This window comes from Gracilinanus agilis, chromosome 1 (genome assembly GCF_016433145.1).
Source record: "Gracilinanus agilis isolate LMUSP501 chromosome 1, AgileGrace, whole genome shotgun sequence".
Taxonomy (NCBI): Eukaryota; Metazoa; Chordata; class Mammalia; order Didelphimorphia; family Didelphidae; genus Gracilinanus; species Gracilinanus agilis.
The window spans coordinates 499,794,921-499,810,661 of record NC_058130.1 but is presented as its reverse complement, the minus strand read 5'-3'; the positions used below and the strand labels follow the sequence as shown (position 1 = coordinate 499,810,661).

The 15,741-nt window shown below is 33.8% G+C and overlaps 1 protein-coding gene across 1 annotated transcript in view; it reads left to right on the top strand.

Moving 5' to 3' along the window:
• Positions 1–15,741, top strand: part of PREX2 (phosphatidylinositol-3,4,5-trisphosphate dependent Rac exchange factor 2) — a 519,198-nt gene that overhangs the window by 236,559 nt on the left and 266,898 nt on the right. The window contains exons 22-25 of the mRNA XM_044682545.1: positions 1,738–1,922; positions 5,230–5,391; positions 13,307–13,529; positions 15,501–15,708. Coding sequence (XP_044538480.1) covers positions 1,738–1,922; positions 5,230–5,391; positions 13,307–13,529; positions 15,501–15,708 — 778 coding nt within the window. The remainder of the gene's footprint in view (positions 1–1,737; positions 1,923–5,229; positions 5,392–13,306; positions 13,530–15,500; positions 15,709–15,741) is intronic.

The following is a 15,741-nucleotide window of genomic DNA, read 5'->3' as shown; positions in this document are numbered from 1 at the left end:
TCTGAAGTGGTTTCAGTGGCTCCCTATTGCTTTACTGAGACAATACAAACTCTCCAGGATGACATTTAAAACCTTTTACAATATGGCTTTATATGTCTAATCATACTCTGTCATGTAACATATTAAGAACTAGTTTCTGCCAGATGCCAATAAGGATACATATGACTTCCAGTGGTTATCATGCTGTAGGCATTCAGGATCCCTTCTAAACTACTAATGGTTTTAGGACAGTCATCATCTGACCTGATTTTGACTGATGCCTGGGTTCATCTGTTGCCATAGTGATTCTCCTCTAGGTAGTTTCTTAACTAGATGTCTATTGATTATTCATTCCTCCTCCCACATAGTATATGATGTTACCTAGTTGCAGGGACTCGAGTATTTGGTTTGTTTTAATGGATAGGGAAGATGTTGCTTGATTAACTGCCATATATATATATATACATATATATGTATATATATACATACACACACACATATATATATATATATATACCTTTTTGCATATCAACATAAGTTTAATAATAATTTTTGTCATTTTGCACTGCATGTTCTCTTCTTTCCTCTCATTCCTTCCTCCCCAAGAAGGCAGATAATATCATATAGGTTATACATGTGTTTTTGCATAACACATATTTATTCCTTCATTATCATATTGTGAAACAAGGTGCATATCACTTATGCTGGAGAAAATTAATGACAAATAAAGTGAAGAATGGCACGCTCAGTCTGCATTTGGACTCCAACAGTTCCATCTATGGCTATCTATCTATCTCTCTATCTGTCTGTCTATCTATCGATCTATCTATCTATATCTTTTTTGGTGGAGTCTTAAAGCTCCATTTTTGACATGCCATATTTACGTCATTACTAATACTTCATCTGAAATTTATTCTAGGTACTCTTCATTTCCTATCACATTTGCTTGTCATTATAGAGATACAGTTTAGGGTGATATAGAAAGTATTGTAATTTGAATCAGAAAACTGGAGTAGGGATTATGGCTTTTTGACATCTTAGTAGTACGGTTTGGAGCATTTAATATTTTTGAACTAGTCTCAAAATCTTTAGAATAAGAAAATTAAATTTATAATATATAAATATAATATCTGATTACATTAGTTTTATGATATTAATGAGAGATCAGCATTATTTTTATTCAAACAGTATTAACTCTTAGATTAAAGTAATTAAAAAGGCTAAATTTGGAAGAATCTGTTGAGTAAGCCATTTAATATCTCTCAGTTTCTTCTTACTTTCTGTCTAGGAGAGAGGAAAGGGCTAGATATCTGGGGTTAGGAGACGCTGCTTGATAAACTGCCATTTATATCCATATATGTATATAAACATTTTTACATATCAATACAATTTTTGTATTGGTGGCTTTGCTAAGATCATAGAGCTAAGAAGTATCTGAGGTCAGATTTGAACATGAGGCCTGGCACTCTATACACTGTGCTATATAGCTGCCCCAAATGAAGAGTTTTAACTGTGTGACATCTAAGATACTTTCTTCTTCTAAAAAATGTAATCCTATAATCTTTTTTTCTGATCCTATCAATTTCATGATACGCATATATATACTCTTAGCAAAAGAATTATCAAGGAAAATTACCTAATTTTGGGACAGTGGACTTCATATGTATGTATACTAAAGATCTCCTGAATTTAATTTGTTTGATTCTAAGAAAACTGTTTGCTCAGATTTGACCGAATTAAAATTTTTCTTTATTTTAGAGGTAATTGACAAGTTCAATACAATGGCTATCATTGATGGGAAGAAAGATCATGTGAGTTTGACTGTGGACAATGTTCACCTGGAGTATGGTGTCGTATATGAGTATGATAGCACTGCAGGTATAAAATGCAATGTGGTAGAAAAAATGATTGAACCCAAAGGCTTCTTCAGCTTGACCGCAAAGGTATGAGAGTTCTTGTGGCATATGGGGAGATAGGGAAAAAGAAATGAAAATAAGCCTTTTTTATCTCCTACCATGTAAAAGTTTGAGTTTAAAGCTTTAATTTTTAAAGTGATTTCATTTATATAATTGTTTTTAATTTATCCAACAATAACTTTTCATTCTATACTCTCATCTATGATTGTGTATATTTTTTCCATTCCACTAATCTACTTTTCTCTGTTTTAACTGGTAAAGGATAAGTTTGAGAATTACTACTTTATAGTATAGGACAAGACCTGATTAGTGAATTCCCTTTTATTCCTATTTAAACTCTCTACAGAGAATATTCAGAAATTTCAAATTAATAAAACACAAATAGATAACATATCTCTTTTTCAGTTATTTATTAATTTTTAAATGACCACAACCTTTTCTGCTCATGTTTTTGGTCAATTAATTGATTCAGTTCTGTATTTGACAATATAGAAATTAGAGTAGTTCGTGTTTTTGGTTTTATATACAGAATGTGCTCCTAGATTAAGGAAACTCAAATTTTTCTCCTGAGAAGAATAATTTCATATTATTACATGTTTTTTAATAATTAACATCAAACATTCTTCTGCAATATTTGTAATTTTACATATAATTGTAAATTTTGTGATTTAAAGTTAGCATTCCATGGTTAAAAAGCTATTTGCATAATTACCTAATAAAGTAAAATATAGAATAAATAAAATAAAATGATTAGAGTAACAGCATAATATCTTTAGATCTGATAAAGTGATTGCTTTTAAAATTTATTATAAATTATGAGAATGATTTGGTTTTAAATATCAGACAAAATAATTTTCCATATTCATAACTCTTTGTTTGGTATTATATGTTAACTTGTGGAAAGGGCAACTTACTCAGAAGATCAAAATCTTGGAAGCAAAAGATCTGAGTTCAAATTCTAACACTTGTTTATAGACAATGGGCAAGTCACTTTTACCCTCATTTAGAAACTATGTAGAACAGGAATAATACTCTTAATTAATTAATTTTTATTTTAATATCACATTTCCATGTTAGTTTTCCCAAGTTATATGATCCATATTGCCTCCTTCCCTTTTTCCCTCCCTCCATCCTGGAACTGATAAGCAATTCAATCTGGGTTATACATGTATCATCACACAAAACATTTCCATATTATTCATTTTTATAAGTGAATAATCATAAAACCCAAACCTGAAAACATATACCCAAATAAAGAACTTGCAAATCATATGTTTTCATCTACATTTCTATTCCAACAGTTATTTCTCTTGAGATAGATAGCATTCTTTTTCATAAGTTCTCAGAATTGTCTTGGATCATTGTATTGCTGTTAGTAGCAAAGTCTATCATATTTAATAGTTTGTTGCAGTTACTGTGTGTAATTTTCTCCTGGTTCTGCTTATTTCACTGCATCAGTTCATGTAGATCTTTCCAGCTTTTTCTGAAATCATCCACAATTTTTTCAGACATTCTCCATTTGAGGGACAAGCGATAATACTCTTACTTTCTACCTCAGGTTTTGGTTTGTGTATGTGTATATCCATCTGTCTGTATATTTGTGTTTGTTTGTGTGAGAATGAATGTTTTATTGTATATTGTATAAATGTTAGCTATCCATAGTCTCTTCTAATGGCTTATCATGGCAGGGATGTGTGATGTTAGGCTCTCAAAGGAAAACTCAAAGAAAAACCCTATTAAGCTAGGTATGGATAGGCTCATCACTAGGTTGACTATAGGGTAATTTACTTTTTTTGGCCATAACATCTGTAGAATACTGTCTATTGAGTTAGAATGATTTACTTTTGCATAAGTGAAGGGAGTACTTGCATTCAAAAAATTAAAAATTTTAGACTTACCCAGCCCTGTGCTACTTCTGCAATCCTTTCTTTTTTCTACTGCACTTCATTTTACCCCTATATTTTATTTGTGATTTCTTGTATATACTGTCCAAAACATTAAAAAAATAAGAGGACATCTAGGTGACTCAGTGGAATGGGAGTCAGGCCTGGAAATGGGAGGTCCTGGGTTCAAAAAGTCTCAGACACTTCCTAGCTATGAGACCTGGACAAGTCACTTGACCCCCATTGCCTAGTCCTTACCACTCTTTTGCTCTTTTGCCTTGGAACCATTACACAATATTGATTCTAAAATAGAAAATAAAGGTTTAAAAAAATAAAGGGCATAGGACTAGGAATGTTAAGCAAAGTGAAACTGTTAATTTTCTCTTTGTCATATCTGTCTCTGTGTATCATTGAGTGTCTAGTTCAGAGACTGTAGTCAGTTATATTAACCTGACATTAAAATGACCTCAGGTATGCTTTGAGTATATATGCCAAGATAATTTTAACTGAGATATTTCCTCTTTGTATAGATAAAGATCCTGGTACTTGGTTTTACATTATACATCTCTGATGTTTTTTTCTTAAAATATGTAGATACAGAATAAATATTATTACTGAATTATTTTTTTCAAATTGGCATTCATTATAATTTAACTTTGAAGATGATTCCTCCTAGGGAAAACCAAATCCTTAATTTTTAAATATTACATTATAAAACCCTAAATTGACTTAAAGGAACATTCTACATTTGGTAGTGGGAAGTCTGTATTAGGTTAAGTCTCCTGTCCAGGTCTATAGAGTTATTAACCAAATAAATAAGAGGATGTTAAAGGTTCAAACATGAAATGAACTTTAAATGTTAATTTAAAACTCAGGTATATTAGAATTTCCTACACTATTAATTTCATTGTAGTCTCATGACTTAATCAAACCTATATGTTTAAACATCTATACTAGATATGCAACAGAATTACTTAAATATAAAAGCCACATTGGGGTGTTGAAAATATATGTTTAATGATTTATAGTATTATGAGAAAGATACTGTGTTCTTGTAGCTGTGAATTCTAGTCTACCTCTTTTTTTTAGTCATTGAAAGAAAATGATTCTAAGTACATCCCTTCTGATTAACATTTATAATCCTAAATTATAATTATATGTGATATACATTATATAATATATAATATAACAATATATAATTATAATGAACATCTATGATCTTTATTTGCCCAAAAAGTGTTGGCTAGATGTGTAGTCAAAGACAGTCCTCATCCTTCATAATATGAACCATCAGACATGTGGATTGATCGTTGTTCAACTTATTTTTATTATATATACTTCAAGCCACCTTTAAAGAAATATTATGAAATAAAGCTCTCTTTTATTACTAAGTAATAGCTGTTTAAGTTGGTTGATTTTACTGACTCATTTTGTTGTTTTTCCCACTATAGATTCTTGAAGCTCTGGCCAAAAGTGATGAACATTTTGTGCAAAACTGTACTAGCCTAAACTCTTTAAATGAAGTCATTCCTGCTGATCTCCAAAGTAAATTTGGCACCATTTGCAGTGATAAAATTGAGCACATATGTAGAAGAATATCCAGTTATAAAAAGGTAAAAATCTGATGATAATTTAATGCAGAAATTAGTTGATTGACAAAAGTTTATTCAATTGTTTTCTTTTACAAATATTTGATAGTTTATGGAAATTTTTGATGAAGCTTGCTACCCAGACCTGAACAGGATTGAAGATGTGAAAGAAGACATACATTTTTAGACAAGAACAATATGGATATTTGTTTTGCTTAATTACATATTTATTACCATGGTTTTGCTTTTTTTTTTCTTAAAAGGGAGAGAGTAGGACTTAGAAAGAGGTCTAATAATAGGTTGCCATCTCCCCTCCCCAAGAAAGTGTTTTCTATTACTTTTAAGTAAATACACAGAAAGAACCAAAATAATGGTAATAGGAAGCACAAATAAACAAGACAGATTTTTTAAGCTACCTGTTGAATTTATTATATAATGAAAAGGAAACATGAGGTGTACTTAAGAGATTCATAGTTTCATATATGGTCATCTTTTTCTGTTCTATTTTGTATAAAAATGCTCATTTTATTAATGTTTGTGGACTTCAGAATTAAAAAAAAGATATGCAAGTATGTTAGTGTTATCTTCCCATATTGTGGTCTTAAAATTCTTCCTGTTTGAAAGTATACCTTTGCTTTTTGATACCTTTGTGCCAGAACTGTTGGATTTAAATTAACTCCTTGTTTCTGAGAAGCATCCCATCAATATCAATGTTCCTTTTTAAATACAAATGATAGGAAACACTCTCCAATTCTCTCTTCCAACACATGAAATTTCTTTGAAGACAAGATAAAAGCATCATACAAATGCAAAAAAAAATACTCTCCTGTTTTTCTAAGAACAGGAGAAAAAATCAAGCCACTTTAGAGATAACTAATATAAGGTAACAAAGTAGTAGAAGTTTGAAATGCTCAAGACACAAAATCTTGTGTGAACTCCATCCTTGGAATTCTGCAATATGCCATCTATTTCCCCCTTTGTTACTATGCTGATTGCTTGGCACCTCTTTCTTGGAATGGGTAAAGGAAGTAAATGTGGTAAATGTAGTTGGTACAATTAAAAGAAACAGTTTAGGGCTGGATCTAACCTAGGCTTTTATAGGGCTTTTTTACCTAGCAGATATGGTCCATGCTGTGTTTAGGCTTTAGAGCAGTGGGATTCACTAACGTGAATTGATAATCACCTCTGAATATTTCTCCCCTCCCCCAAACACACATGGAGACAGACTGAAGAGGAGCTTCCTTCTGGATATGATTTAGTAGTCAACAGGAAATATAATAGAGTCTCTGGAAGGAGAATGGAAATTAGGAGTGCCCAGAACACTGACTCAATGCAAAAGCACTGTGTGCACACAGCACAACACATTATTTATTTCTGTTGGGTAGAATATACATTTGTTGAGTTGAGTGAGAATTCATTTTTTTCCAATTTTTATTCCTCCTGAAATCAGAACCAAGTATCCCTCTGTTATTGCTTAGTAATACTCACTAATCCTGCATGTGTGAAGCAGACATGTATTTCTTGAAGTTCTAAAAAAGTATTTGAACAAAGAAAACCTATCTCTTGCTGCTTGTGTTGTTCATAAATGATATGCTGGCTCCATTGAGTTCTCTGTATTCTTAGATTATAATTAATTAACTTATTGATATTCCTGGTTTCCTTTTTGTTTCTTGGATACTTTGTACCTATTTTACCCCCTTTTACATTCTATAGATTAATGATCAGTAAAGTCCCATAGAGAATTTGATCATGATATAGACCCTTGTTCTGCTTCTTCCTTTATATATTATAGCTCTCATTTGCAAAGCACAGAGCATTTACTCAAAATTGTTATTATAAAAACACTGCAAAATAGACAAAAGAATTCTTTATTCTGAAAATGTGCAAACTAAGGGTCCAAGAGATTCGTCAGTTTGCCATATAGTTGCTTAGATTAGTAAGTCACATGCATAACAAGTCTAAGAGCTGGGATTTCAACTAGATCTTTTGATTCCAAGTTCAGTATTCTTGTCACTACACCACAGTGCCTGGGAACTTCTCACACATAAAAATAACTTGTGTGTGTGTGTGTGTGTGTTTGTGTAGGCATCAATATCTATGATTTTATCAGTGTAGGAAATTCCCACTGCTAAACTCTCTCACTGATATGAAACAGCAACTCATTTCTAACTAATATTCTTTCAGAGTTGTTCTGGTGAATTGACTTCTCCATGATAGAGACCTCACCCAGCTAACATATGTCAGAGCCAGGATGTGAACTCAGGTCTTTCTGGAAAGAAGACCAGCCTTCTCTCTACTTTGTCATGCTGCCTGTCACAATAAATATATGTGAGATTCATATTGCAGAGAGGAATTCTAGCTGCAAGAGAGGGGTTCAAGCTACAGCTCAGAATTCCAGAAGGCCCCCAAGAACTCTGAGAGAGGGAACAGTTAAGGCAGTTGGGGCAGTTGGGTTCTAGCTTGAGAGTAAGCAGGTCACTCTGCTTGCTGTGTCTTGGGTCCTGGGTTGCTTTTGGGGGCTTGAGGCTTGAATCTGAGCAAAACCATTTTAGTTCCTAGTTGCCAACCTGCCTTACCTGGATTTGGCATTCAACTACATCACAGTTACCTCTGTTTGGTTATTTAGATATAGGAGAAGATTATTTATTGGCTTAGAGAGCAGAATAGCTAATCAAGTTACCTTTCCCTTTTGGGGGAGGGGCTGCTTGGACATAATAGTTTGAGGGCTTTCCAGACCTTATCAATCTTTATTTGATCTTCCTTCCTTCCCATCTCCATGTATCATTAAATCTTTAATCAACTGGGAGCAGTGTCTGCTTATATTTAAGGAAATACTCACAATTTCCTCAAGCTGAGTTCCTCCTGCTTGTAGCCCAGAAGTAAGACCTTTCCTCTGTGCCTGCGAGCTTCAAAGACATCAAGCTCCTTCTATTTTCTCCTATTCAATCCTGTGGGGAAATAGGTTAGAGAAAGTTATCATCTTTAGGAATTCAGCCTTTCCTAAGTTACTGTCCTGGCCCTGTAGTTAGCAAGTCTGTCCACCATTATCTTACAGTAACTGATTTTCCAACTGCCTAGTGGGAGGGGGGAAGTGAAGAAGCACTGAGCAAGATCCTGCCCCTCCCCTCAATCAAGCCTGTGTGTGTCCCTTCATAGACCAAAGGACCAGAGAGATTTGATCCTACAGACTCCTGTCATCTTACAGCTTCCCAAATACAACATACAACTAAAGATGGTATAAAATATAAAATAAGTGAAGTGCATGAGAGAGGTACAAACCAATTAATGTGTGTGATCTGAAATGAAAATGTTCATTACTGTTCTGTAGGTAAGGAAATACTTAATGGATGAGGTAGGGTTTTAGCTGCTTTTTAAAAACTAGGTAAGATTTCAATAGATGGAAGAGGAGAAGGAGTTATATTCCAGGAAGATTGATAGGCATATATGAGAAAAAAGTTTGGAAAGAATAGGATATATAAGAGAAGGCTGCAGCAAATTGTTTAGTTTGACCATAGCATATGGAATAACATGACATTCGATGATGAAAGCTCTTGAAGGATGACCGTGGAGTCTTGAATTTCATTTTTTAACTTCTATGGGGGTGTGTAGAGTACAGGACATTGAAATGTTTTAAGTAGTTGAATGTGAACTCCAATATTAAGTGCCTACTTGTATATGGAGGGCATTAAGATAAAAATAGTTCCTTCAAAGAACTTCAATTTACTCTGATTTTTAATTAATAAAATAGTAAATTTATTAATTTAATAAAATATTTTTTAAAATGAAGGCAAAGAAATTTTGGTGACAGGCCACTTAAGAATGGCCTCATGTCCATGAGAAACAGACTTAGGAAATAAATTACTACATTTGATTTTGACTGTTATAAAGATTAAAGCTGAGTTGAATATTCTAAATGTAGATGCCCTATAGGCAGTTGGAGATGCGGGTCTAGAGATGGACAGGGAGATAAGACTAGAAATTTTTCATAAACATTCATTTTGTTCTTTATATTTGAAGATATTCTCAGTATAAACAGGTCCTAAATCATATAAAAGGGCAGCTAAATAGAGCAGTGGATAGAATGATGGCCTGGAGTCAGGAAGACCTGAGTTAAAAACCTGGCTCAGACATTTAATAGCTGTGTTACTCGGGATAAGTCACATAACCCTTCTTGCTTCAGTTTCCTCATTGGTAAAATGAGTTGCAGAAGGAAATGACAAAACCACTCCAGTATCTTTGTCAAGAAAACCCAAACTGCAGTCACAAAGAGTCTAAAATGACTAAATGAGAACAAAACTATATAAACATATACCCTTGGTAATGGTGTAGAAATCCAAAATTGTACCTCATGTAATCTTTGTTATAATTCATTTTCAATTTTTGTTGAGAAATGAAGACAAATTTCCAACAGCCTAATTTCCTTAACCTTTTATCAATTGCATTTTGTTGAGTTTAGATGAATTTAGACTAATTGAACATTTCTTCCTCTTTTGGAAGACAAGATTACCAAAGAGCAGAGAGATAATTTCAAGGAGCTTTGGCAGAGTCTGATCATTTGAATTCAGTTAGAATGTTTGTGATTTTGCCCTGTGTACAAAATTATATGGCTAGGTCTTCATATACTAACCAAATTCATGCCACTAGATGTTGACATTTTCTATTATATATTTTAACTTTTTCATATTTATTTTTGAAGCATTGATGTTAATATTGATGTTAATAACATCATTTTATTCCAGTTGAACAGTCTACAAACATCCCACTTTCTCTGAGCTAAAATGTATCCATAGTAACCAAAGTCTTAGAATGTCTTAGCAGTTATCTTACTTGAATTACAAAAGTTTAAGTTCTAAAAATGGAAACTAGTAAGTTTCTAATGTTTCTATTATCAGGCTTATTGGGCTCATTATAGATTGTTTTTAGCCTAGTTCTATGGGCCTTAAATATTTTTCAGCACATATATGAGAGAGATTTGAACCTTACTTGTGGCCTATCTAAATCATAATCAGGGATTTATTCATCGTGAAACAGAATGTGCAAGTGTTTTAGATATAAAATATGCTCTGTTTAAAGCAATACTTACATAATAAATTCTCCTTGATACCCTTCTTAATTTGGGGTAAATCCTTCAGTTTTAGAACAATTACCTAATTGGCCAGGTGTGTGTGTTTGTCTAGAATGCTTTGATTTAAATGTTTAAAAATGTTTAATGTAACTTCACATGATAATTCTTGTTTTCTTCCATGTGTGCTTGCATAACACAGTTATGTAGCTTACATAAATAATGGAATGTTATTTGGACGTTCCAAAGAATGCAGGGTCACAAAGTAGAATTATTCTGATCTGTGAGTCTAGAGATGGAATTTAGGACTAACTAAATCTATCTCACCACTAACTCATTATGACTTTTGGGCAAGTCACTGAACCATTCTGTTCTTCAGTCTGCCAATGGGTAAAATGAGATTGTTGGATTAAATCAACCCTGTACCAGGAGTAGCTAGGTGGCAGAGTGCATAGAGTGCCTGATCTGCAGTCAGGAAGACCTGAATTCAAGTCTGTACTCAGACACTTATTAGCTGTGTGACTTTGAGAAAGTCACTTAACCCTATTTACCTCAGTTTCCTCATCTATTAAAATGAGTTGGAGAAGGAAATGGCAAACCACTGTAGTGTCTCTGCAAGGAAGATCTCAAATATGGTTACAAAAAGTCAGACGTGATTGAAACAACTGAACAACAACAAATTAATTCCACCCAATCTCTATATTTCAGAATTTCAGATCTGGAAGGAGTCTCAAAGGCCATCAAATATAAGTTTGGCAGGAAAACTATAACATCATTAGTAAGATATTGTTTAACCTCCTCTAGAGACTTCCAGGGCTTAGAAACAGTCTATTTTTCCAGTAATTTCTTTCCATTTTGGGACAACCGTAATCATTAGGTAGTTCTTTTGCCATTCTTGTATCTTGCTGTTCTTTATATAGACAAAGTTGGCTTCTCTGTATCTTCTAACTATTGTTCTTGTCCCAGTGTTTTGAGATTATAATCTTTCTTTTATGTGATAGTCCTTTAAATACTTGAAGACCCGGGGGAAGCTGGGTAGCTTAGTGGATTGAGAGCCAGACCTAGAGATGGGAGGTCCTAGGTTCAAATCCGGCCTCAGACACTTCCCAGCTGTGTGACCCTGGGCAAGTCACTTGACCCTCATTGCCTACACTTACCACTCTTCTTCCTTGGAGCCAATACATAGTATTGACTCCAAGACAGAGGGTGTTTTAAAAAACAAACAAATAAATACTTGAAGACCACTATCATGTTCTCTCTAGCCTTCTCTTCTTCAGGTTAAAGGTTTAGTTCCATTATATCTTTGTGTGAGTCGGTGTTATCTCAGCACCTAAGTCATCTCTAGTTTCATTCCAATGCATCAATGCCCTTCCTAAATGTAGTAATACTGTGGAGATTTCAGCTATCCAGATATATTATCTATCTCTGTTTCTCTTGCAGACCAATGGGTGATATGGAATTTATATGCCTTAAATAATAGTTCTAACCCTGAAAAAATGGAGGAACTAATCATTTTCCACAATCTGTGGCAGGAGTTTTTTTTAAAATAATTTTTATTTTTTTAGAAAAGTTAACATGGTTACATGATTCAAGCTCTTACTTTCTCCTTCACCCTCTGACCTCCCCCCCCCTTAGCTGATGCGCATTTCCACTGGTTTTAACATGTGTCATTGATCAAGACCTATTTCCAAATTGTTAATAGTTGCATTGATGTGGTAGCTTCGAGTCTACATCCCCAATCATGTCCACCTCAACCCATGTGTTCAAGCAGTTGTTTTTCTTCTGTTTCCTGCAGTTCTTCCTCTGAATGTGGGTAGCGTTCTTTTCCATAAATCCCTCAGAATTTTCCTGGGTCATTCCATTGCTGCTAGTACAGAAGTCCATTACCTTTGATTGTACCACAGTGTATCAGTCTTTGTGTATAATGTTCTTCTGGCTCTGCCCCTTTTGCTCTGCATCAATTCCTGGAGGTCTTTCCAGTTCACATGGAATTCCTCCAGTTTATTATTCCTTTGAGTGCAATAGTATTCCATTACCAGCATATACCACAATTTGTTGAGCCATTCCCCAATTGAAGGGCATCCCTTCATTTTCCAGTTTTTTGCCACCACAAAAAGCGCAGCTATAAATATTTTCGTACAAGTCTGTTTATCTATGATCTCTTTGGGGTACAAACCCAACAATGGTATGGCTGGATCAAAGGGCAAGCCGTCTTTTATAGCCCTTTGAGTATAGTTCCAAATTGCCATCTAGAATGGTTGGATCAGTTCGCAACTCCACCAGCAATGCATTAATGTCCCAATTTTAATCTAGGGTCTGAGGATTTGTCCTTTATTTAATTTTAAATTTGACAACTTTATTTCAATATAACTGGATTTCTTGGTAAATCCTTGTATTTTATTTTTTTGCACTTAAATATTATTTTATTCTAAGAAATGACTCAAAGAAGTCCCAACTGCTCTATGGAACATTTCTCATGTTCCTAGGAAGCAGATTCCATCCTGGAATCCCATTTGCCAACTTGCCTGACTTGATTTTTCTCATTTCTATTTCTTTTCCACCTTTTATACAAAATTCTGTCACCAAATTGAGGAATACAGTCTCATTTACTACATTCTTAAGAGGACTTCTCATTCACTACTTTAACATCTATCTTGAAGGATTACTGTACCTTGTTCTCAGTGAACTATAGTCATTGGAGAACAATGCCCTATTATCAAATTTTAGCAGTGTAATAGGCATTTCACATCTATGATTTTTAAACTCTTGTTTGGTCATTTTAATTCATATCATTAATTCCTTCATTCTGTTGAACATCACAGTAATTGATTCTTTGTAAAACTTCATATTTTATACATATTTATTTTTAATCCACAGTTTTCACGTGTACTTAAGAATAGAGCTTGGCCCACGTTTAAACAGGCCAAATCAAAAATCTCCCCATTGCACAGCAGTGATTTCTGTCCCACTAATTGCCATGTCAACGTCATGGAAGTCTCTTATCCCAAAACCTCAACATCCCTGGGGAGTGCCTTTGGAGTGCAACTGGACAACAGGAAACATAATTCCCATGATAAAGAAAATAAAGTTTCTGAACAAGGTATGGTGACTTTTGTAAATTTGCTAAAAATTTAAAAACATCTAACTATAATTATCCCTAAAGCTTTAGTGACTACATTACTTTTATAGATTCTAATTTTGGAGTCCATGGACTTAAAAAATCCTCTATATATTGACAATATTATTTCAATATGATTAGTATTCTTATGTATTGAAAAGCATTATGAGAAGTGGGATATAAATTTTATTAGACTCACAAAGGAGTCCATTAAAAAAAGTTTAAGAGACCTGGGATTTATAAAATTTGTTAGTTATATACAAATTATCAGTTGTAAACATTTAAAGAAAAGAATGGATGTACTAATCACTTCAGCCAACCACCTTGTTTCTTTTCTTGACTGTCTCTCATGGTCCCTGAGAGGCAAAGCAGCAAACATGGAAAATATAGAAAAACTTTATCCTATCGAGAATTTCAGGTTAGATCTCAGTATTAGGGGGACCACTTATTAATATTTAGGAAAAGAAGGACAAATGGTGCTTTCTTCACAGACATTAACAGTCCCTTTGCACCATTTGGATATCAAAATCAATAAACTAGCTCAGGAATTAGAAGAGTCTCTTGGAGAGGGAAAGGGAGACTAGGAAAACTGTATCCATGGATCTATCAGACACTCTAGTTATTTTGATCTGTCTTGTCTTCTAAAGGAGGAGTGGGGGAAGGCATAATCTGGCCAGATTGTATTACTGAAATAATAATAATATTTGACAACAACAATAATGTTAAAGTAACTGAATTTTTCTGCAAGAGATCTTTCCCATGCCCCTTAAATATTAGTGTATACCATTTGAAATTATTTCTTATAATATCTGCTTGTATAGTGTTTCTGTGTTGTGAGTCCCTGGAGGGCAGAGACATTTTTTTGCCCTTTTTTGTATCTATAGCATTTAGCCCATTGTCTGAAACATAGTAGGTGTTTACTAAATGCTAACCATCTAATGACATTTATTACCATTTTTGATATGGTCTCATTTGAGACTCACAATAATGCTGTGAGGTAGGTACTCTGATTATTTATTTTCCTCTTTTAAAATACTCTCAGACTAGCAACTTGCCCAGGGCCATACAACTAGTACTGGAGACCCAATTTAAACCTAGATTTATATGACTTCTGACTAAGTCCTTGTTTTCCTACCACACCATACTGACTCTCAACTCTGTGTTTGGTAAATGGTTGGCCCTTTTTAAAGAGAAGAAAAAATGCTTCTATTTATTGTCATGTATGGAATTTTTCATGTGTGTGCTTCTTAATAAAGTGTAAGTTATAGATGTTCCTTTTTGTATTAAATAAAGAAAATTAGTTCTCATTCATCTTTCATGTTCCTAAGTATTTTACACTTTTTTTACTAAAAATAGATGTTGAGAATAGAGAAATGGGCCTAAAAAAGAGAGGCAACATAACATGGCAGATAGGGCACTGGAGTAAGAGTGATAATGACAAGTTCAAATATTGCCTCAGATATATACTATGTAAACTTGGGTAAGTCATTCAATTCATCTGTGCCCTAATTTATTCATCTGTGAAATGGGGCAGAAGATTGGTTTCTATTAATGATATCTAATATTGCTTCCAGTTCTAAAATGATGACCCCATGGTACTAAAAGGAGGATGATTTCTTCAATCCTAACAATATCTTATTTCAGATGAAACTAACTGAAGGGATAGGTTGTGCTAAAGCTGCAGTGGCAGCTCTAGTGATGGATGCAGTCATTGCTCCTTTGTTTTGACCCAGACAACGGTGGAAATCTTTTCCTCTGGCAGCGGGAAAGGTGCTCAGTGTAATTTCCCAGGCATTAAGGAAGTCACCTCAGGAGTTTGAACTTCCTTTTTGTCCCATTTGGGATAAAAAGGATGTTATCCTCATTATATGGTTTGGTCATTAAAATTCATTAAAATAAGTTATAATAATTAATGGTTATATGTGCTCATGTGAAAATATTTGCATCTTACAGGAAAATTAAATCCTATGGTCTATATCCAGCATACCATTACTACCATGGCAGCCCCTTCAGGACTGTCCTTAGGACAGCAGGATGGGCATGGCCTCCGGTATTTGTTAAAAGAGGAGGACTTAGAAACACAAGATATATATCAAAAATTGTTGGGTAAACTTCAGGCTGCTTTGAAAGAAGTGGAAATATGTGTCTGTCAAATAGATGAGTAAGTATATTATATAATACCTTTATACTTTTA